At 40.3% G+C, this 24,100-nt stretch overlaps 2 protein-coding genes across 2 annotated transcripts in view; one reads left to right on the forward strand and one right to left on the reverse strand.

Annotated features, from left to right (window-relative positions):
* LOC126031288 (acyl-coenzyme A synthetase ACSM1, mitochondrial-like) overlaps window positions 1-24,100 on the reverse strand; it is a 136,351-nt gene that overhangs the window by 28,920 nt on the left and 83,331 nt on the right. The window contains exon 2 of the mRNA XM_049789586.1: window positions 9,874-10,109. Within this exon, the coding sequence (XP_049645543.1) occupies window positions 9,874-10,062 (189 nt within the window). The 5' untranslated portion in view covers window positions 10,063-10,109. The remainder of the gene's footprint in view (window positions 1-9,873; window positions 10,110-24,100) is intronic.
* On the forward strand, window positions 797-6,463 carry LOC126031336 (ribonucleoprotein PTB-binding 1-like). Its single transcript, XM_049789597.1, is given in 6 exon segments — window positions 797-860; window positions 4,218-4,331; window positions 4,334-4,432; window positions 4,435-4,554; window positions 4,557-4,804; window positions 4,806-6,463. Coding segments are annotated over 6 exon segments (1,560 nt in total). The 3' UTR covers window positions 5,721-6,463.

A 24,100-nucleotide genomic window follows, 5' to 3' on the forward strand; every position in this document is an offset into this window, starting at 1 on the left:
TCCCTCCTCCCCACCCAGCCCCTGCCTGTACTCTATACAGGCTTTCTATTTCCCTCGTACTTTCTCATTATTAGGATAGTTCAAAACGTAGTTATTTCTCTAACTAAACTCATCCCTGTTTGTGGTGAGCTTCATGAGGTGAGCTGTAACTTCCAGCTCTTTTCTCTTTTGTGTCTGAAAGTTATTATTGCAAGAATGTCTTTTATTTTTCTTAAAACCCATAGATGAGTGAAACCATTCTGCATCTTTCTCTCTCTCTGACTTATCTGAAATATTAACCCTTAATATGACTACAATTAGACGAACAGCAATGGTAGATTTGAGCAGGTAATAATTCTATAAGAGTAAGCAAAGAATATTTGAATCTACTCAACTGCAAATGACAAGGTGTGTATAAAGAAATCTGAGTGGTCTTTAAGAGATGATCATAGGAAAGTCCTTAGGATGCTAGAAAGTTATGTCAAAATAATATTTATACTACATAACATTTTCCATGAGTGCCTCATGGACTTGAAACCAAAATCTTTTGGTTATAGCATCCTTTTGGGGGGTATAGGTGGATTTTCAAGCCCCCACCACTGCAGGCATAGCTAGATTTTCAAAGTGCTCTACATTAAAGGTACAGACATCTAGGACTTTCTCAAACATGGTGCCATCCTTTGGTCTCAGGGTCAGAGTTCCTTACACAGGGGTTGACATAGCATTGTTTGTTTTATTCTGACTTGTCTGGAGGTTTCTTTTCTGGCTTCTGTCTATGTGACGTGCATGGAATTAGTGCTATAATTTGAATACAAGAATGGAGATATTTGAAAGCATGAGAAGCCACCAGTGTGAGAAATGTATTGACCTGTTGTCACCAAGTAGGTGGCCTCTAGCATACATAGGATAACATGAAGCATCGTAGGCCCTAAAGAGAATTAGAAATAAAATTTTTCAGAAAGTTATTAAATTAAAAGCAGCAAAATATATAGAGACATAGAAAAAAAAAGACTTGAACATTTTTGGGAGAAGGGACAGACCAGAAAAGATATGGGTATACCTAAAGATGTAAAGTAGAATAATTAAGGAAGTTCTTTGCCAGTTTAGAACTGGCCTTCAAACAGAGTAGTGATTGCATTCTTCTCGTATTATATTATCAATATCAATTGAAAGTCTTTTTTTTTTTTCGGGCCACACCCATTTGATGCTAAGGGGTTACTCCTGGCTAAGCGCTCAGAAATTGCCCCTGGCGTGGGGGGACCATATGGGACGCAGGGGGATCCAACCGCGGTTGCAATCTTTCCTTGGCTAGCGCTTGCAAGGCTAGCGCCACCTAGCAGGCCCCCAATTGCAAGTCTATAGAGATTAGGGAACCATGGGCTACCCAGAGGAGCAACAACAAAAATAATCTCTAGAAATCATTCCCCAAACTTTTCATGACTAAGAAAAAGTTTAAAATATCTGCTTGGAGGGCCAGAACAATAGGACAGTGGAGGACTGTATTTGTCTTGCAAAAAGCTTACCCAGATTCAGTTCCCAGCACCCTATAATGTCCACCAAGCCCACGAGTAGTTATCCCTGAGTGCAGAGCCAGGACTAACCTTTGGACATTGCTCAGTGTTGCTAGCAAACCAAACCAAATCAATCAATCAATTCATCAAATAAATAGCTGTCTTGAACAAGAGCTATATTAAAGCATAAATAGTATTTTTGTTTTGCCTATGGTCAACCCAGGATATCAATTTCTGGAACTCCATAAAGTTCACTAAGCCCAACAATCAAATTTCCTGAATGCAGAACCGGGACTGAGCCCTGAGCACCAAAAGATGTTTCACATCTATCAGATTACACCTTATTTTACTTAAAACAAAAATCAATTCTGGTTTTTTGTATGTTTGTTTAGAACTTGGATTTGCCCCCAAACAGAATTTGTTTTACTTGTAAATCTGGGTTGGACTGGAACAGTATACCCTGAGCTATCTGTCCTTACACTGTCCTTACTGCCCTACCCAGGGTTGACTCTGAACTCAATAAAAACAGCAATTCTGACAAGCAGATGGGTGGAGGTCAAAGACTGCAAGACTATACTTATTTCATCCTCAGCCTGGTTTTGATTATTTCATGCATGACCCTGATTCAGACTCATTCATCTGGGCTTGGAGATACAGTACAAAGTGTGATTTTACACCCCCAAAAAACAAAAACAAAAATACAGAAAACCTAAATTAAATTAAAGCATAAAATGGCTGCCTTAAATATACCAAAGAGCATAAGGAAAACACAGAGACTAAACCAAATTGAAAAGACAACAAAGAAACAAATAGTATTATCAGCATGTTAATAGGGACTTGCCTTGCACATGGTCAACACAGGTTATATTCCTGATCTTTGATATGGTTGCCATAGTTTCTCCAGGAAAGTCCTCTGTGTGCAAACACAGGAGTAACCTCTGAGAACTGCTGAATTGGACCAGTACCAAATATACATTTGTAGATGTATGTTGAATAATTGGAATAAGGATAGAAGACTCTCTGATCAATGGATTAGAACAAACAATACAGGTCAAAGTATCATCTATGCAGTCAGCCGAATTTTGGCTAGGACACTGAAGGCATGAAATGGAATAAAAACAATCTCAACACATGATTATAAGAGAATTAAATGGCCATGTGTACAAAATTAAGCTGCATTCATATTTAACACTTTCTACAGAAGTCCACTGAAAGTGAATCAAAGGTCTAGAGATCAGACTTGAAGCTATAAAGTAGATTGGGAAGTATAGATACAAATAGAGTGGAGGAATGGGAGAGAAAAAACAGATGACAAGAAATAGGCACCAGGGGTCAAGAGGATTCACATATATCTGTGGTGTTAAGGAATGTTAGATAAATATCCAAACAACAAACTCATCAGAAGTAAAATTATAAACTCCAGACTTTAATGATGGAACATTAAAGAGCTCCTTTCAATATGGCAGACTGGGTAGGGGGGGGCTAGTGCAGAGAAGTTAAGAACAGTTGTACAGTGAAGTTGTCACGAGTGATGGCATTAGTACCAGAACATTGCATATTTCAAACTCAACTATGAATAACTTTGTAAATCACAGTGCTTTAACAAAATGAAACTGATAAATAAATGAAAAATTTATCAGCAGATGTTAGTGGGCAAAAATAAATAGATCATTAAGAGACAGAACTTCATTGATTTCTGCTCTCAGCTTTGTTATTTCCTTCTGTCTCCCTATTTTTGGGTCCTTTTGTTGAGCACTTTCTAGTTCTATTAGCTGTGTCATTAAGCTACTCAGGTAAGCTCCTTCTTCCTTCCTGATGTGTGCTTGCAAAGCTATAAATTTTCCGCTCAGTACTGCTTTTGCTGTGTCCCATAAGTTCTGATAGTTTGTGTCTTTATTGTCATTTGTTTCTAGGAACCTTTTGATTTCCTCCTTGATTTCATCTTGGACCCACTGATTATTCAGTATGAGGCTGTTTAACTTCCAGGTGTTACATTTTTTTCTTCTGTGTCCCTTTGTAGTTCACATCTAACTTCAGAGCCTTGTGGTCAGCAAAGGTAGCCTGCAAAATTTCTATCTTTTTGATTTTATGGAGGTATGTTTTATGTGCCAGCACGTGGTCTATCCTGGAGAATGACCAATGAACATTACTAATTGTCAGGGAGATGCAAATCAAAACTACTATGAGGTACCACCTCATGCCACTGAGATTGGCACACATCACAAAACAGGAAAACAAGCAGTGTTGGCGGGGATGTGGAGAGAAAGGAACTCTTTTTCACTGCTGGTGGGAATGCCGTCTAGTACAACCTTTATGGAAAGCCATATGGAGATTCCTTCACAAACTGGAAATTGAGCTCCCATACGATCCAGCTATACCACTCCTAGGAATATACCCGAGGAACACAAAAATACAATACAAAAATCTTTTCCTTACTCCTATATTCACTGCAGTGCTATTTACAATAGCCAGACTCTGGAAACAACCAAGATGCCCTTCAACAGATGAGTGGCTAAAGAAACTGTGGTACATATACACAATGGAATACTATGATGCAGCCTTCAGGAGAGAGGAAGTCATGAAAATTTTCCTATACATGGATGTACATGGAATCTATTATGCTGAGTGAACTAAGTCAGAGGGAGAGAGAAAGACGCAGAATGGTTTTGCTCATCTATGGGCTTTAAGAAACATGAAAGACACCCCAGAAGGCGCCGTGCTCCCAAGATGGCGGCCGACGTGCCCGTTACTCATCGCCCCCGCCGAGGCCCTGCGCCGGGGGCACTCAGCCGTGCACATGTCCACCTCTGCCAGGTCGCTATGGCCAGGACGGGCAGCTGAAGTTTTCACGGTGCTGGAGTTCGAGAAGACAGCCACAGCCGAGGAGGTTCAGCAGCAGGCAGACGGCCTGGCGCTGGGAGGCGGCCACTTGCGAGTGTCCTTCTCGCCCCGGGACCCCCAGGCCGCAGCATGCTAGCAGCGCTCATTGCTGCCCAGGCTACGGATCTGGACCGGGGCAAAGGGCTCCTTCCTGACCCCAACCTTTTGCAGCTGCTCAAGAACCTGACCCCTCGGCCTCGCTGCAGCTGCTGCTGAACCCCCTGCTGCAGGGCGGTGCAGGGGGTAAGCAGGGCCTCCTGGGTGCACCCCCCACTGTGCCGCTGCTCAACAGCCCCGCACTGTCCACAGCTCTGCTGCAGCTGGCCCTGCAGGCCCAGAGCCAGAAGAAGCCGGGGATCCTGGGAGATTCACCTCTTGGCTCCCTTTACCCCGGGGCCCCACCGGCACCCCCACTCCTGGGCGATGTCCCTGCAAGGGGGGGGGCTGTCCCCCAAGCTGTCAAGGCGAGGAGGCAGACCGCCACCCCTGCTGCAGCCTCTGCTTGGCCCCTCCGGAGGTGACCAGGACGGTCTGGGCTTGGGCCCCCCAAACACCCAGCTCACTCCACCCCCTGCCCCGATGGGGGTTCGGGGCTCCAGCCTCCGAGGTGTCCAGAAAGACAGCACGCCTCTATCGACTCCTTCTGGGGTGTCCCTGCTGGGGGAGCCCCCTAAGGACTTTAGGATCCCCCTGAGTCCCTACCTGAACCTACAGAGCCTGCTCCCAGCCAGCAGCCTGGCTGGTAAGGAGGCCCAGGACTGGGAGGGCCCTGGGAGAAGTGGCCGTGCAGTCGAGGGGCCCCCACCCAACCTTGCAGCCCCAGGCAGCAGCGGTAGCAAGGCCTTCCCTCTGCGGGGCCTCCTGCATCCCGAGCCATGCCTGCCCGACAGCTTTGGCATCCACTACACCCCAGATGTGGCACCCCGGCGATTTTTTTCTCACTCACGGGAGCCGGTTCCCGCCCCCCCTGGGCACAGCTGCCTCAAAATGTCACCCCCACACAGTGGCTTCAGGGAACTGAGCTCTGGGGGCCCCCTCCCCCATTTCTACTCGGGGTCCGCCACGTCCTACTTCACCAGTGGCCTGCAGGCTGGTCTCAGGCAGAGCAACCTGAACAAGGCCTTGGTCTCCTCCCCGCTGGGCATGGGTGAAGCACTCCTGGGGATCAGCCCTGGGCACAATGGCCACAGCCATCTGCTGAAGTCCCCACTGGGTGGCCAGAAACGCAGCTTCTCTCACCTTCTGCCGTCACCAGAGCCCAGCCCTGAGGGCAAATACGTGGGCCAGCATTTTCAGGGCCTGGGCGGCCACTATGCCGACTCCTACCTGAAGCGCAAGAGGATTTTCTGAGCTGCTGGCTCCCCACAGAGCTCCGCTTTGTTGGTTTCTGGGCTTGCATTTGGGGATTTTATTTTATTTTTCATTTTTAAATCATTCCTCCTGGCGCTAATAGAAGACCCAGAAAAGACTGACCGAAAACATTGTGGAGCCCCAGGATTGCAGGGGCACCCAGCTTCCCCCTGCAGCCTTAGTGGGGAGGGGTCTGGTGCGTGCTCTGCCCTCCCTCTGCATCTGCTTGTGTATGTCCGTCTGTCTCCCATCCGTCTGGCCATCCGTCCAGGAGTCTTTCCTGCCTCATTACTCCTGTCTCTTGGCCTTTCGAGTGCCTTGGAGGTTTCCCCTGACCTCCCGTGAGGATCAGAGACTGTGTCCCCCACCCCACACACACACTTTTTTAACTTTCGTCAATGACTTTCTTTTCTAGAGTTGAAGACTCCTCTTTTCTTTATTTTGTAAACAATCTAGGCCGCCCTGCTTCTGACTCCTTCAAGGCACCCCACATTATTTGGGGGTGCCCTGGGCCACATTGACGGTTACAGGTGCACCCTGCCTGGCCATGGTTCCCCGTGGCTACAGCCCTGGCATGAATTTGTCCTGGCAGCCGCCTGGTGCCAGCCTGAAACAATCCTCCCCCCCCCACTTCCTGCCACAGTCCCCCTGATCTGATGATGCCTTAAAGCCACGGGCCTGGACCCTGGCCAGAGCCTCTCAGGAACTCCAGGAGCTTGACTAGGGACCAAACAGCTCTGGTTGGGTGTTGTGTGATTGTTGTAATAATGTTTTTGCCTGTCATCCCACCTGGATCTTCCAGGTGGGGGTGATTAAGGAAACAAATAAATAGCTTGTTGGGGAGGCATAGGGAGCTCTTTTGCCAGAACTGACGGCTTGTTCGGTTTGCTCTTTGGAGCTGGCTGCAACTGACAAAAGACTTTCTTTGCTGAACCTTTGGTCCCCTAATCTTTTGCATTCGTTGATTATTCACGTCGGATATTATTATCAAAGTCTCCCCCAAAAGGGGGGACGGAAGAATGGGATTCAATTTATCATTCTGGGAGTCATTCTTAGACTTGGAGACCATCAACAAGGGGTTTGACCTCCCACCACAGTTGGGCTTTAGGCTTCTTTTCTCAGAGGCCCCAACCTGAATCTCTGCGAACCAGCCCCCAAACGCCGGGTGTAGGGCTGGGAGCAGCCTCTTGAACCAGCCTGTCCCGGGTGTGTGCCCACTCGGGTTTATTCACTGATCTTGGCTGACTCCACTGGACCTGGTCCCGGGTGCCCCAACACACACACACACACACACACACACACACACACACACACACACACACACACACACACACACACACACACACACACACACACCCTAGGCCAGGTCACTGGAGCGGGCCCTCCCATTTAAGGGCCACAGTGCTGGTGACCAGAAACTCCATGCTGATGACCTGCCCACTGGGCCATCAGCTCCCCTCCTTCCACCCACCTCAGGGCTGGGGTGGCCTCTTTCCTGTCCCTCTCCTCTCTTCTCACAGACTTTCGCTAAATTAAAGTTTGTAAGTAAATGGTTTTAAAGAAAAAAAAGAAAAAAGAAAAAAGAAATACATTTTTAACAGTATCTCAGAGACAAGAGAGATGAGGGCTGGTAGGTGCAGCTCATGACATGAAGCTCATCACATAGAGTGATGAGTGCAGTTGGAGAGATGACTACACTGAAAACAATCATAACAATGTGAATGAATGAGGGAAATAGAAAGCCTGTCTCGAGTACAGGTGTGGGGGGGTGGGGAGGAGGGAGATCTGGGAAATTGGTGGTGGGAATGTTGCACTGGTGAAGGGGGGTGTTCTTTACATGACTGTAATCATACAACTATAATCATGTTTGTAATCACGGTGTTTAAATAAAGATAATTATTAAAAAAAAAAAGAGAGAGACAGAACTGACACAGTTCTTTGCAACAGCTCCAGGAACCAAACTCCCTTTGAGACATTCTTTATACTGCTATGACACAAACATGTACCAGGTTTGATATGACATCCTGACAATGTGGAAATGGCAACAACTTGATCTTAGTGCAGGTTGTCTTATCTCAACACCTAATGGTAAGATGAAAAGACATGTCATCCTTTGATCTGTGCAAGAACCAAGATAGCTAACTACAGAAGACCGCCTGTGACAACCATAGCTGGACAGAAATTATCCTGGGATCAATAAGAAAGACCCTAGCCTAGGCTTTGGCCTATGATCTGTACAACAACCAAATTCTCTAATTTCATTTGCCTGGCTGAGAAAACTGCAACTGAGCAGAATTTCTGGAAACAAAATGAAAGACTCTATCTATCCTAGGCTTTGTGCTAGGATCAGTGCAAAAACCACCAATTACAGAAGAGTGATTAAAACAACAGTGATGAAACAGAACTTCTAGAATTGTAAAGAAGCTCTATCCTAGGCTTCATCCCATGACTTCTGCAAATACCAAGATCTCTAGTTACCAAGGCCTGATTTTATCATCCACAAATGATCAGAAAGTTTCATGGCACCATAAAAACCTAGGGAGTGAAAAAGAGCATGTACGGAGCCTGTAGTTATTCTCATGACATTATGCTTCAGGGGCAGAGAAACCCTGTATCTCCTAGGTCAAGGGAATTCCCTTTCTAGTATCCACAATATTTACTTAAAAAAAAACACAATATTTTTCTTTCTTTTTTTTCTTCTCTATTTCATGCTCATGATTATTGTTTGGTGGTTGTCTTTATTGCTATGTTGCTTTTTGTAGTCTCTGGTTTTGTTTTTGTTTGTTTGTTTGTTTAATTTTGGTTGCTGTTGTTATTTTCCTTGTAGTTTTATATTTTGTGTTTGTTTATTTTTTAAAATATTTTGTCTTTTTGGAATGTTTTTCTTCTTTTTACCCTTTCTTCTTTTAAATTGATATTTATAACATCTAGGATTGGGGGTCCTCAATCTTTTTAAACAGGGGGCCAGTTCACTGTCCTTCAGACTGTTGGAGGGCCAGCTTATAGTAAAAACAAAACTTACAAACAAATTTCTATACACACTGCATATATCTTATTTAGAAGTGAAGAAACAGGGCCGGGCGGTGGCGCTGGAGGTAAGGTGCCTGCCTTGCCTGCGCTAGCCTAGGACGGACCGCTGTTCGATCCCCCGGCGTCCCATATGGTCCCCCAAGAAGCCAGGAGCAACTTCTGAGCGCATAGCCAGGAGTAACCCCTGAGCGTCACAGGGTGTGGCCCAAAAACCAAAAAAAAAAAAAAGAAGTGAAGAAACAAAATGAGAATAAATACAATATGTGGCCCACGGGCCATAGTTTGAGGACCATTGAATGGACTCCTGTTTTTTTTTTTTTTGGTTGTTTGCTTTTTATTTTGTTATCTTTTTTGTTTTTTTTTTTTTGATTTTCCTTTCCTTTCTTTTCATTTTCCTTTTTCGTTTTTCTCTATTATTTTTTTGTATTTTAAACCGAACAACATAACCTGGATCATCTTGTTCTTCCTCATAAATTGACGGGGGGAGGATAGTACCAAGAATAAACAGTCGTATAAACAATGAGTCAAAATAAAAAAATTGATCAGAATTAAAAAAACTAATCTAAAGCCATCGACAACAGCATCTATACCGAATCAACACAAGCTAGAGACAGAGGGGGCCCTTATATTAGCAGCCTGAGGGGCATAGGAGAGGGATATGGGATGCATGCTGGGAACAGGGATGGAAGAGGACAACACTGGTGGTGGGAATTCTCCTGTTTCAATGTCACTATGTACCTAAAATATAACTGTGAACCATTTGTAATTCACTTTGGTCACAATAAAACTTATTGGAACAAAAGAGTAAATGCAAGTGGAGCTGGAAAGATAAGACAAGATAAGGGTGTTTGCTTGCTTTGCACAGAGCTGACCCAGGTTTGGTCAAGAGGCCACCAGGGTCATTCTAGTGGTGGTTGGGGACACTTGGTGCTTGGAATAAAATTCATGGTCTTTACATTCACTGCCACTTGATTTTTACCCCAGAGAAGGGGAGTGGTAAGAATCAGGGATTTTTTTCATGACCTAGGTAAAGTGATGTAGAAACTTCCCTTCATTCTTTGATGCTCAGATTACCAAAAAGGAGGTTCCTTCATTCACACCCCCATTAGAAAGTCTTCCTCACCTTCTCCATTTGAGCCCAGTAGTCCACTATATCATTTGCAAAATTAAATTTCTTGGGCCTATCATGGTCATTCCATCTTGGGGCTCCAGGCCCAGATAATGATTGGAACTGCATGTGTTGAGAGACAGGATGGAAGCCATAGGACTTGTGGATGCTCCGGACAACACAGAATCTCATTAGCCATTTCATGGTGAAACTGTCCTCAGAAAGCAGGTACTGAACTGCCAAGTCACCACCTGTTTTGGGAGGAGAAGAATAATAGGTTGATTATGGAGCAGGTCATAACAGCCACGAGCCTTGTTAAGTGCTAAAGTTGCATCTTTCTTTCAGCCAAGTCACTTGGGTTGAGGTGGTATTTCTTTTTCTAGTTGAGGAGGCACAGGCAGATACTTGTTGGGAAGGAGTGTAGTTTCTAGATGAGGTTGCTACACTTCTGAGGTTTTTCTTCCATTTTACTTCTTCCCAGGATTTAAATCCTGGATGGCAGCCATGTGTCAATTCTAATTATGGTAGAAACTCATAATGTTGAAGACCCTATATAAGGCCTTCTTTGTTCCCAAGAACTCTCCTCTTACTTAGTCCACTGGTCTATTCATATGTAATTGTCTTATTTTTAGATTATTCCTAACAAAATATATTGTTACAGATTGATTGCTTTGTCTTTATAGCCAACACAAAGCAGTGATCCGAGGATCTGTACATGCTCCTGAAAATGCACTTCCAGTGATGGGGGCCTAATGGTTAATTTAATTTTTGGTTAAGGTGCTTTTTAGAAACCACCAGGACCACACATGTTAGTGTGGAGAAAGCTGTGCCATGTAGGATATGGAATTCAGGGTCTTTCATATTTTAGCCTGTATGATACAATTTGAACAACATCTCTAGCACTACCTTATTTAAGTCACAACTGGAACAACTGCAGTTCCTCTGCAAGATTTGTGTGTGTACTTGTTACTGAAGTAACAAATTAATCTTTCCCAGTGATACCAAGAAATTCCCATTTTTTTGGATGTGCATAAGGTTCTGGTTCCTTTCATATGGAGATATCTGCTCTCCCTGAGGAAGAAAATTTAAGTACTAAGAGATGTAGAAATGAGGACAAGAGAAAGTCTCAAAAACATCTAAGTTATTACTTCATGTATTCTTGTGTAACTTTTGCATCTATGTCCATTCCCTTATTATCCTAGGTTGGATTCTATAAGTTACATTCCCAGCAATGTGTGAGACTGTATTCTTTTGAACCAATTCAAGCCTTGTTTTGTTAATTTTGACGTGAGCCATTTTTATAGATGTCAGTTGAGATACTTCAGATTTTTCGTAATTATTTCCCTGGTAATAGTGATAATGAGAATAATCTCATGCCTATATGGTTTGAATAGATTTTTGATTTTTGGACATTTTTCTTATATACTTACGTATCAACACCTTATCAGATATGTGACGTATAACTCTTACATTAAGTAGGGTTGTTTGTGTTTACTTATATTTTATTTATCTGTACAAAAGATTTTCAACTGAATGCATTTCCAGTTGTTTACTTTTATTTCCCATCCAGGAGTTTAATTCTCCAAAAGTAACTCCAGAGCAATGGTCTTATTATGTTTTTTCAATGAATTCTATGCCTTCAGGTCTTTCATTTAGATTTTTAACACATTTAAAAATTATTTCCATATGAGGTTATAGAAGAGTACAACTGTATTCCTTTGTTTATGAATTTCCAAATTTTCCAAGAATAATTGTTGATGGTTGTTTCTTTATTGTATTGTTTTCGATTCTATACCATAAATTAGATTTAATAAGGGCATACATTTATTTCTGAGTTTTTAATTTATCCATTGGTATATGAATCAATTTTTATCAATGATTCAAATGATAATTAATTTTAATTTTTAGGATAGTTCAAAATCAGGCAATAAGATGCCCCAATTCATCTTTTATTCTCCTCTGATTATCCTAGCTTTGTAGATAAAAGATCTTTTGTGATTCTATCGAATGTTTGTCCTATTTCCTTAAAAATATCACTGGAATTCTTATTGGGATTGCATTAAATACAATTAAAACAAAGGATGTTTCACTCTACTAATTCTCTCTATTAATGTATAGGTAATGTCTTTCCATCTCATTATGTCTTATTCGAGGTCTTTAACAGTGGCTTCTGGAGCTGGAGAGGTGGAGCTAGAGGTAAGGTGTCTGCCTTGCAAGCGCTAGCCAAGGAAGTACCGCGGTTCTATCCCCCAGCATCCCATATGGTCCCCCCAAGCCAGGGGCAATTTCTGAGCATTTAGCCAGGAGTGATCCCTGATCATAAAACGTGTGTGGTCCAAAACCAAACAAACAAACAAACAAACAAAACAAAACAAAACAGTGGCTTGTACTTTTAATAGAGATCTTTTATCTAAATTTTGCCTCTTTCTTCGCTTTTAAAAAATAAATTCTTTTTTTTTTTTTGTTTTGTTTTGTTTTTGGGTCACACCCGGCGGTGCTCAGGGGTTACTCCTGACTGTCTGCTCAGAAATAGCTCCTGGCAGGCACGGGGGACCATATGGGACACCGGGATTCGAACCAACCATCTTTGGTCCTGGATCGGCTGCTTGCAAGGCAAACGCCGCTTTACTATCTCTCCGGGCCCAAAAAATAAATTCTTTAATTGAATCTCCATGAGATACACAGTTACAATATTGCTCATGATAATTTTCAGTCATACAATATCCAACAGTTTTCACCAGGTGCACATTTCCCTCTATCAATGACCCCAGTTTCCCTCCTGCATTTTCTACTGCCCACGTCAGTAGCAAAAATATCTTTTTTTTTTTTTTTTTTTTTTTTTTTTTTTTGGTGTTTGGGCCACACCCAGTGATGCTCAGGGGTTACTCCTGGCTATGAGCTCAGAAGTCACTCCTGGCTTGGTGGACATATGGGACGCCGGGGGATCAACCACGCTCCGTCCTAGGCTAGCTTGGCAAGTCAGACACCTTACCTCTAGCTCCACCATGCCAGCCCCACAAAAATATCTTTTTTTCTCTCCTTTTTTCTTTTATCCATAGGTTTTGAATATTTTTTAAATATATTTGCCCCTGGTTCTCTGATTCATTTTAATGTAACTTTAATAGGAAAATCTTTCTTTATTGACTTTTGGTTTTTAGGTCACACCCGGTGATGCTCAGGAGTTACTCCTGGCTTATGCTCAGAAATCACTCCTGGCAGGCTCGGAGGACCATATGTAATGCCGGGATTCGAACCACTGTCCTTCTACATGCAAGGCAAACATCCTACCTCCATGCCATCTCTTTGGCCCCAGAAAAATCTTTATTTTTGTTCTTTTTATTTATTATTTGTGTATAAGAAAGTAATTTTTGTATATTCATTTTGTAACCAACTATTAGCTATATATATGCACTTTTCTTAATAGCTTCTAATGGACTTAGGTATATTCTATATATCATTAAGTATTTTATTTATAATAACTTCACTGTTAAAGTATTCTAAGATTAACTTAACCAGTGGCAATAGATCATTTTGCCCTTGAGTTTAAGCAAAGAGCTTTATGTTTTTACAACTGGATGCATCATTAGCTTTGAGATGACAATATGTGACCATCATACATTACATTCCTTTTAATCCTATTTTATTGAGAATCTTTCAAAGGAGGTCCAGGAGGACAGATACATGGTAGGAAGCTTGCCACAAAAGGGAGGTGCATACAGTTAAGGCAAAGATAAGACCAATATGACAATGGTAGTTACTCTGAACAAGAACTGGGTGCTGATAGGAGGCAAAGTGATATGCATGATACACCTTAAGCAACAATATTGCAAAGCAATGTCTAAAAAGAAGAGAGGAAGAGTGAGTGAGAATGAGATTGAGAAGAAAAGAAGAGTAAATAAAAAATGTCTGGGACATTGCTGGCAGGAACTATGCATTGATGGAGAGATAGCTGTTGGACGTTGAACATGAACAACTGTGTAACTGTATATCTTGGTGATTCAATTAAACTAGTAAAAAAATATCATGTTAAAAGATGCAAGCTGGAGTAGGAAGGATAAATACATATAAGTGGCATAGATGTGGTATTTACGATAACTAGATGAGGGGATGCAATGACTTTAAGGGAAATATCTAGATTGTTGCCCAGAGTATAGGGAAGAAGTTTTACACAGTGGCAGTATGTTTAGCCAGTATGTTTAGCCAGTGTGGCTTATTCAAGATTATTGCTAACAGAGTACAGGGAAGAGAAGGAAAATAATAGAGTGGAGTGGGGTATGAAAGAGAGTTGAGGGGTAGGGGACTGGAGGAGAAATAAAAGAAAAAAACTTCCATGGGATAAAAGCTCAGATCAAAACCAGGGTACAGAGACTGTATAGCTTGACATTCTTACCCCCAATTGCACCAGTCATAGAATATACACTCCCTTTAACTAGTGTAACTTTTCCATCACCAAAGTTCCCCCATTTTTCTTTCCCCTAGCCCTGCCTGTCCTTTGTACAGGCATTTTATTTCAATTTCTCATTCTCATTGTCATGGAAGTTCAGTGCAGTTATTTCTCCAACTCACTCATTAATATTCATGGTAAGCTTCATATAATAGTCTGGTCCTTCCGATCCTTGTTTCTATTGTCACTGGGTATTATTATCATATTTTCTTTTATTTTTTTTTATCTCACAGGTAAGTGAGATTACTCTGTGCCTATCTCCCTATGACTTATTTTACTTAGTATATTAATCTTCAGGTTCATCCATGTAAAGCCAAATTTCATTACTTCATTTTTCCTACCAGTTGCATAGTATTTCATTGTGCAGATGTACCAAAGTTTCATTAGTTTACTATCTCTTGTTGGGCACTTGGGTTGTTTTAGATTCTAGTTATTGTAAATAGCACTTCAATAAACATAGGAGTACAGGGGGCATATTTTTATTGTGTATTGATGTTTCTAGTATATATCCATAATAGTGGTATAGTGGATAATATGGGAGTTCAATTTCCAGTATTTTGAGAAATATACATATAGTTTTCCAGAAAGTCTGGGCTAAACAGCATGCCACAAGCAATGAGTGAATGGTCCTTTCTCCCCACATCCATGCCAACACTGCTACGTCTTGTTCTTTGAGAAATGTGCCATTCTTTGTTGTATATGATGATACCTCATTGTTGTTTTGGTTTGCATTTTCCTCATGATTAGTGATGTGGACCATTTTTTCATGTGCCTTTTGGCCATCTGTATTTCTTCTTTGAGGAAATATCTGTTCATTTGTTCTCCCCATTTTTGGATAGGGTTAGACGTTTTTCTTATTAAGTCTGTTGGCACCTTGTATAATTTAGATACTAGCCCCTTATCTGATAGGTATTGGGTAAATAGGTTCTCGGATGTTGTGTCTGACCTTTGTGTCCTAGTTACTGTTTCCTTCGAATTGCGTAAGCTTGAGAAAAATGAAAGTCTTTCCTGTAAAATCTGGTATAATACAAGGCTGCCATTTTGCCACTCCTATTCAACATATTTCTGAATATATTTGCCATAGCAGTTAGAAAAGCAAAAGATATCATCAAAAGGGCATCCAGAAAGGAAAGGAAGAAGTCAAGCTCTCACTGTTTGCAGATGACATGATATTAAATTTAGAAAACCCTAAAGACTCTTCCAAAAAGCTTCTAGAAACAATAGAAGTCTGTATAACAAACTATAAAATAGAAATCTGTATAATAGAAGTATGTATAATAAAAGTCTGTATAATAGAAGTATGGAGAACAGTTTAAGACTACAAATTAGCACAAAAGTCAAAGGCCTTATATACACAAATAAAGATAGAGAAGAAATAGACATTAAAATCAATTTACAGTAGTATCACTAAAATTCAAATATCTTGGAGTCAACTTAAATAAAAATGTGAAGGACCTATACAAAGAAAACTATAAAGACTGCTACAAGGAAAATAGTCACAAGGAAATGGAGACATATACCTGTTGAGGGATTGGGAGAATTAACATAACTTAAATGGCAATATTCCACAAAGTATTGTATAGATTTAATGCAATCCCTCTAAGATATCAATGACATCTTCAAAGAAGTTGATAAAATGCATCTTAAATTCATTTTGAACATTAAATGCCCACAAATAGCTAAAGCAACTCAGGAGAAAGAAGATGGGAATGCATCACTTTTCCCAACTTTACATTGTACTACAAAGCAACAGTTATTAAAACCACATGGTTTCAGAATAAAAACATACCCTCAGATCAATGTGATAGATGTGAATATTCAAAGAATGACCCCCAAATATACAACCAATTAAACTTTGATCAAGGATCAAGAAATGCAAAATGGAGTAAGGAAAGCCTCTTCAACAAGTGCTGTTGGAACAACTTGTCAGCCTCATGCAAAAATGCAAACTCAGATCTCTATCTAACACCATGTACAAGGGTCAAACCAAAAAGGATTAAAGGCCCTGATATCAAACATGAAAATATAAGGTATATCGACAAAAATTGTAGGAAAAATATTCCATGACATTGAAACTAAAGGCATCTTCAAGGAGGAAACCCTATTGTTCAAACAAGTGGAAGGAGATTAAACAAGTGAGAAAGATTCTTCTGTACCTTCTATCCTATACCAAACAAATATTCCCTTTGGCTCTCAGACATGAAGTAAAATGGAATTGTCATAATTTAAAAATTGTAAGATTTAATTTTCATTAAAGACTAAAATATTTTCATGGATGAGCTAGAGAGATAAAGAATGAGTAGGGTGTTTGCCTTGCACACAGCCAACCATGGTTCAATCCTATGTAAACCATATGGTTTTCCAAGGACCACCAGTGATGTTTGAGCTGAGCCAGCCATGAGCACTGCAGGTGTGACCCCATCCCCAAAACAAAACCAAAAAATGTATTTCCATGGAAATCTTACATAGTTTCTCAGTATCTGAACTCTCTTTTTTAAATTTCTTTATTTAAACATCAATGTTTACAAGGCAAGTCTGTTTCTCATACAGTTGTCTTTTTTTCACAGTTACAAAGTTAATCATGATCAGAGTTTCAGTGAGATAGTGTACAATACCCTAAACCAGTGCAAAATTCCCTAAAGCAAGGCCCCTAGCTTCATTAAACCTTCCCCCACTGCCTTCATTCAGGTGGCACTAACCGGATGGAGCTGAAATGTGACTATTTTAGTTAAATAGAATGTTCTGCAATTTGACTTGAGTTTACTAAATATTCCCATTATGTCACACCTACCTGCTACTCTCTGCTTACAGCAACTTCTGTTGACATTGTTATGTAAATACCTGATCTTGGCCGACACCCCAGGATGGACAGAAATTTTATTTAAGTTGGAGGTCAATTTTTGTAACTGGTTTTAGATGCTCTCTTTTCTAATACTTTGTCCAACATTTGCCACCAATATGCGCTACTTTAAAAAGAAGAAATCCAGGCTCCACTGTTAATTTACACATAATTAAGTGAAGAGACACTGGTTAATCTTTAAAATAATTACTTTAATAATCAAGTGTAAAGTACCTGTATTAGTGGTTAAAGAATAATAGGAAAGCAAATAATGAAGAAATGATTCAACCCTTTTCATAGTCTTAGTTTTATATCCCCTTAAAATCCCATGTAATGGAGTCTGAACTCCCAGGCATCATCAATATATATAGTTACATTTGGAAAAAGGATCTTTTTAATTTTTTTTATTTTTGTTGTCTTTAGTCATGCCTTGGTGTTTAGGATTCACTCTGGCAATGAATAAAGAATCATATACTTCTGTGGCTCAACCTCGAGGTGCAACATGCATGTGCTCTAGATGCTTAACCAACCTCCCTGTCCCTGGATGGAAGATGTTTGAAGAAGTGTATTAGAAGAGAACTTCCAATCTGACTGTGTTTCCATATGAAAAGACATGCAGAAGGGCAGGTCAAGTGAACAACAATCCCTCTGCCCAGTGGTTTCAGAGGGAGGGAGAAAGAGATAGAGATTCACTGGCCAGAGCTGGATAGCATGATAATGGTTCAAAGAAGATAAACAGAAAATAGATACAAAGCAGACAGCAGGCACTGATCTAGTCACTTTTGGGGGGCCCTCCTCTCAATAGTCCAAGTTTCTCCTTTTATCCACCATGATACGGGGAATGTCCAGGGTACTGCCCAGGGACATGTCCAGGTTCAACACTCATTAGAGTGGGGGTAGACAAGGAGCATATGTAAGTCCAACTACAACAACAGTAAAAATAGAAACTCTTATAGAACCCAGAGTTTACAGTTTATGGCATCTACAAAAGCATTTACTTAAAAATATGTTTTTGTACTCTACTCATTACAGCACTCAATACAATAGTCAGGATATGGAAGTAAAAAATATCAAAGACAAATAAGTGGATCAATAAGTGGTACAAATATACAGTGAACTAGTATCATGTAATCATAAGAAAAGATGAATAAAACAGGTCAATGAACAGGAGGGTATTATTTATGTTAAGTAAAGTAAGTCAGAGGGAAGACAAATAATGAATGATGTAATCTGTGGAATACAGAGAGACAAATAAAGGAACTGGGCAATAGTAAATTATCACAGATCCTTGACCTTAAATTTCTGAATAAAAATACCAAGTAGTGTGGGTAGGCGATGAAAACCAGATTACTACTGACATGGAGACAATGGTATAAGTTTGTGTTTCTTTGATGTTTGCGAGCTGCCATTAATTTGAACACTATAATTTTAACACTAATGTATCTATCTTACCAAGCAAAAATAAAAATAACAAATAAATAATGAGAGCCTATGAAAAATACTTAAAGGATAAATTTTGAAGTACTTTAAAATGTCTTGATATCAATTGAACCCAGTGGATTTTGAAAGCCCAGGTTTAAATTGACTTAAATTGACTTAAGTTCCCAGGTACACAATGCCTTGGAGAGTCTACACTCTCAGATCTGAAAAATTTATTTTATGATGCAATAAACGTATCTTCAGAAGGGAATCTTAGAGGATTGTGAGTTCAGTTTCTAGGGTCTGGGTAGTCTTGGCCACTGTCTTTGCCTCTGAACTTGACCACACAGCAATGGTGCCTACTATCTGTCTGTCTTCCCACAAGAATTAGCAAAAAATAACCTTTATCCAATTTTTAGTCAGCTCCAACTTCATTTCACAAGTGTTAAGTGCTCTTTACCTCTTAGCAAATTCTAAACTTAATCCCTCAAATAGATATTACATTTTCTATATTAAAGTCAATTTCATTATATAATGTAAGTCAATTTTTTATAGGCTGGTACAAATAAAGACATTTTATAAGTGTCTTTAAAATGCTCACCTCTGAAAATATTTGGCACCTTTCTTCTCCAAATGCCTTGCATTCAGAGTATCTAACCACTTTTATCACTTTCTATAGACCTACTTCTCATCTAACTATATCACAGGTATATCCCACATATCCACCTCAATTCTCAACCAAGAAAAAAAGTATTTCAGAGATATTAAACAGTAAGGCCAAGGCCAATTCATGAGGGCAATTAAACTTGAGTTTAGGCCTTTTGCTTTTAATTTCAAATCTCTTCATATACTTTATTATCCTAGATAGCTACACACACACACACACACACACACACACACACACACACACACATGCAGAGACATGCACACACATGCAGAAGTTGTCATTTACCTCCATCTTACCTGATGTTTTAGAAATATAGTTGATCTAGGTTTTGACTGATTAGAGAAAGGAGAACTTTGTATCTTCAGTTTAAAGTTCCAGGGAAGTGCACAACACAGAGCTTGGCTCCCAACTATAGGTCAGGTATAAACTTGATGAAAATCAATTGATCCAGTAGTGGGAGGAGTTGTTAAGGTGCAGTGGTTAAGAAAGCAATCACAGGCTTCTGGATAGATACAGAAAATAATGCATAAAAAATCACCACCAAATTCTTGGAGGGTGATTTGTGATTTGAACAGGTAACTTCAACGGAGACTTCCTTTAGTTATCTGTGGCTAACCTGATCCACTCTCCCAGCATTGTCCCTCCACTGTCTTATGTGAATGTGAGTCAGAGAGATAGTAGAATAGTTTGGAGACTTGCATTGCCTGTGGGTTTTAACCCTGGTATTTTGGATGGTTCCCCAAGTGCTGCTATGATTAATTCCGAGTGCAGGGCCAGGAGTAACCTTTTTGAGGCATGACCTCAAAACAAAACAAAACATTATTGGAGCCAAATGTTGGAAGTAAATGCCTATGTTTTGTGTCAGGAAAGATAGGCTTTCACTACCAACTATTGGCTCTTTTTGACATTCCTTTCGCTATTCCTCTCTGCCTCAGTTTTCTTATTTATGAAATAAAAATTACATCAATGTAATCTTTGTGCATGTCTTGTTTCATCAAACAATTTGAGTAAAAAACATTATTTTATGTAGCTATTGTTAGTCAGCAATGGTTTCTTCAGAAACTTTTTTCTTAATCAAAACACTGTAGACTTTGTCATTTGAGCACTTGAAGATTTTTTTGTACACAATAGATACTCCATGCTTTATATACTTTTAAAACAAATAAACATTTACAACTATAAGGCCACCCTGAATTAAGACTTTGTGTAAGTTTTTTCATCTTAAGATATCAGCCACTTTGTACACACTGGAGGACCCCAACCATGTTCTGACACCCTACCGTCTCTGGAATGGGGGTTTGTACAAGCCAGACAGTGTGAACTAACGTTGCAGTTATCTCCTCACCATGTCCTGAACCGCCCAAACATGTCTTGAACAAAGTGCCAATCCATTAAAAAAACAGGAGGGAATTGGTGGTCTGACTGTTCTCAAGAATATGTGACAATCCATCCAGGTGACAATACGATCCAAGGTTGATTTAACCAATTATTATAGAGGGCATAAGGCAATTGTGATTTGTGGTTTTAGAGTCTTAAAAAAAGCCCCTTACTCAATGCTGAGGTCGATTTCCTCCTGAAGGGTACAGCCCTGATAAGTCAGCTTCAGGTACTCAATGCTTGCTGGACTTGTAATTTGTGCATAATAAAATCCTTTAAAACAAAACTTACTGTCTTATGTATTCTTTTGGATATGATACTCTAGTACAACCCATAAAATGGTTTCACAAAACAATAAAATCATGCATGATATAGAGTTTGATAGATTTAATTTTTTCTTTGTTTTAAGGTGTTTGGGCTCACCCACAGCTTGATTTTATATTCTTTAGTATATTTATTGTTACCTTTTTTTTTATACATAATAGTTTACAAATTGTTTCAGGCATTCACTCTTCCATCAGAAATCTCTCCACCAATGCGACTTTCCCTCGCTATATACCTAGTTTCATTCATCCCCCCAACACTACTTCCCTACAGAGCAAAAAATTATTTGTTTTATACTGCTTGCTACCACAAAGTTGTTAGTAGAGTTATCAAAAAAGAAGTCAATAAACATAAGTTTGTGAAAATTGTTATATCTCACAACTGTGTTATTAAAGTCACTGAGGACTTACTGAATTGTTTGTTGTTAATTGAGTTGTTGCCTGTCTTTGATATAGGCATTCTATTTGTCTCACTCACTAACACTACAATGATAGTTATTGGTGTAATTGTTTATCTGCGCTCACCAATCACTGTGGTAAGTAAAGCAGGCATTTCTTTTATTTTTAATTCAAAAAGCCTTTAATAAAGTGTTTTTATTAAATAATTTTTTATTGGGCCACTGACTTTACAAACATAATTGTAGTTGGTTTTCATACATAACAAGAACACCCCTTTCACCTGTGCAACCTTCCCATCACCAATGCCCCCATTTCTTCCCTCCCCCATGCCCCTACGTGTAGTTTAGACAGGCTTTCTACATCCCTCACTCACTGACATTGTTGTGATAGTTCTCAGCCTATTGATTTATCTAACTGCACTCTCCACTCTTTGTGGTGAACTTCATGAAGATTTATTTTAAATATATGGTTCATCTATTTAGAAGAATGTTTTGGGGCAAGTTCTTTGCCTTACTTAATCTTTGTGGTTTTTTTTCTCATCTGTCAAATGAGAATTATTAATAAAATTGATCCAAAGGTCACAAAATAAATTGCACAATGTAAAGTTTGTACAACTTGATCCAGAATAGGCATTATTTCCCAGTAAGAGAAAACACAGGAATCTAAGGAATAAAATTTGAAACTTTAGAATCACAAGACATTGGCATCTTTGTACTGATTCCTCTGAAAAACAGGTTTGGGTTCTTATGTGCTGCCCACAGAGTGGAAATTTGGTAATTTACCAATCTGAAACTACCCTGCCTGTGAATTTTAACAAAAGGTATTGGCAAAATGTGTTTCAATTGCCTTTAATTATCACACAGTTGATCCATTATATTGGATCATTTACTTGCTTTTGGGGGGTTGCAGACTGAGGTTCTGTGGGGTTAGTCCTGCTCTGCATTCAGGAATCTCTCCTGGTGATAATTGAATCCTCATTGAAGCTGTCTACGTATTTCTGAATAAATGGCCGAGTCATTGGCGCCCCCTGGTGAGCAGAATGGCAATGTTTTGCCTTTTCTTTTCCATCAGTCTTGAATCTTTGTACTGGAACGGTAAAGGGGTACATCCTCAGAAGACAAGTGTGCCACACATTTCAGATGCGATTCAACCCTAAGAAACTCAGACGTTGACTATTATCTTCTCCAGAAGGACTTAATGAAGCCAGAAACCAGTTAGTCTCATTTTGGATTTAGAGAGAGGAAACTTACTACCTCCTAAGCAATCCAGAACATGGGCAAAAGATATTATTGCTAGCTAACCACAGTTGTCCAAGCATGAGCTGCCATCATGCCACGAGCCTCACTATTCCTAGATAGTTATTGAAGTCCCGTGGAATCATTTGACTGTTTCTTTCCCGCATTGGGTGTTCTTTATTTCTGTACTTGAGTTCACAGCTGACCAGGCTCAAGAAGAATGGCTAGTCCTGAAAACCAGACAATGAGTAAGTCAGTACCACAGTGATGGGGTTCCAAAGGCTTTTTCCAGAGCTACACACATGAGGGGGAAATGGCCTGAGAACTCATCACAGGTGACTGAATTAAAGCCAAGAGGCTCCTCTAGAGTGCCCTGGTACCTCCTTGTTTGCTAAATCAAGGCCCATCTTCTGCAGTCTTTCTCTATACCAAGGATACACATCCTTTCCAAGACATTAGAAAGGAGCCCTGAGCAGAACTGCTGGGACATGATCCATATTTATGAATAGCTTTTCTGTTCTGGTGGTACTGCAGGACTCTTAAATTCCCCATATAATAGAATTGAGTCTAAAGGTGGACAGAGCACTCACTCTTCTGCCACAGGAGACCCAAATCAGACTCACAGACTTCAAATCTTAGAATAAACTACTTTACTCGCCAATCCTTACTACCTCCTTTATGATGACATTATTGTCCTTCCTTTCAACTTCTTTGTGGTCCTGTTCTTTCCCTTCTCCAAACCTTTTCCTAAAATCTGATATATTTTTTCCTTTAACTTCAATCACTCAAACTTTAAGTTCCTCCCTCCCTTCCTTTTTGTTCCTCCCTCCCTCCCTCCCTCCCTTCCTTCCTCCCTCCCTTCCTTCCTTCCTTCCTTCCTTCCTTCCTTCCTTCCTTCCTTCCTTCCTTCCTTCCTTCCTCCTTCCTTCCTTCCTTCCTTCCTCCTTCCTTCCTTCCTTCCTTCCTTCCTTCCTTCCTTCCTTCCTTCCTTCCTCCTTCCTTCCTTCCTTCCTTCCCTCCTTCCTTCCTTCCTTCCCTCCTTCCTTCCTTCCTTCCTTCCTTCCTTCCTTCCTTCCTTCCTTCCTTCCTTCCTTCCTTCCTTCCTTCCTTCCTTCCTTCCTTCCTTCCTTCCTTTCGTCCTTCCCTCGCTCCCTCCCTCCCTCCATTATTTTTGTAATCATGAATTGTTACTTCTAGGTTTATTTGCTTAATGCTTACCTTTACCATGATATTGTTACAAAGGTTGAGTGGAATTATGACTCAGAAGTTTGTTCCCAGGTGTTATGCCTCAAGTTCCATTTTTGCCACCATATGATTCTTCCAGCACCACTGTATGTCTTCATGGTATCTTGTAAACATCTCGACGTGAGCCTTTGGTTATTCACTGTGCCATTGGGACTGAGTAGCATTATAAAAGTGGTGTCCATCAATAGAATGGATTAAGATTATTATAAGGTGTTGACATACAGAATCAAATACTCATATCCTCTTAAAATGGGCTTGCTCCTCAAGACATTGTCCTCACTGAACACATATCGA

This window comes from Suncus etruscus, chromosome 15 (assembly GCF_024139225.1).
Source record: "Suncus etruscus isolate mSunEtr1 chromosome 15, mSunEtr1.pri.cur, whole genome shotgun sequence".
In the NCBI taxonomy this organism is placed as follows: Eukaryota; Metazoa; Chordata; class Mammalia; order Eulipotyphla; family Soricidae; genus Suncus; species Suncus etruscus.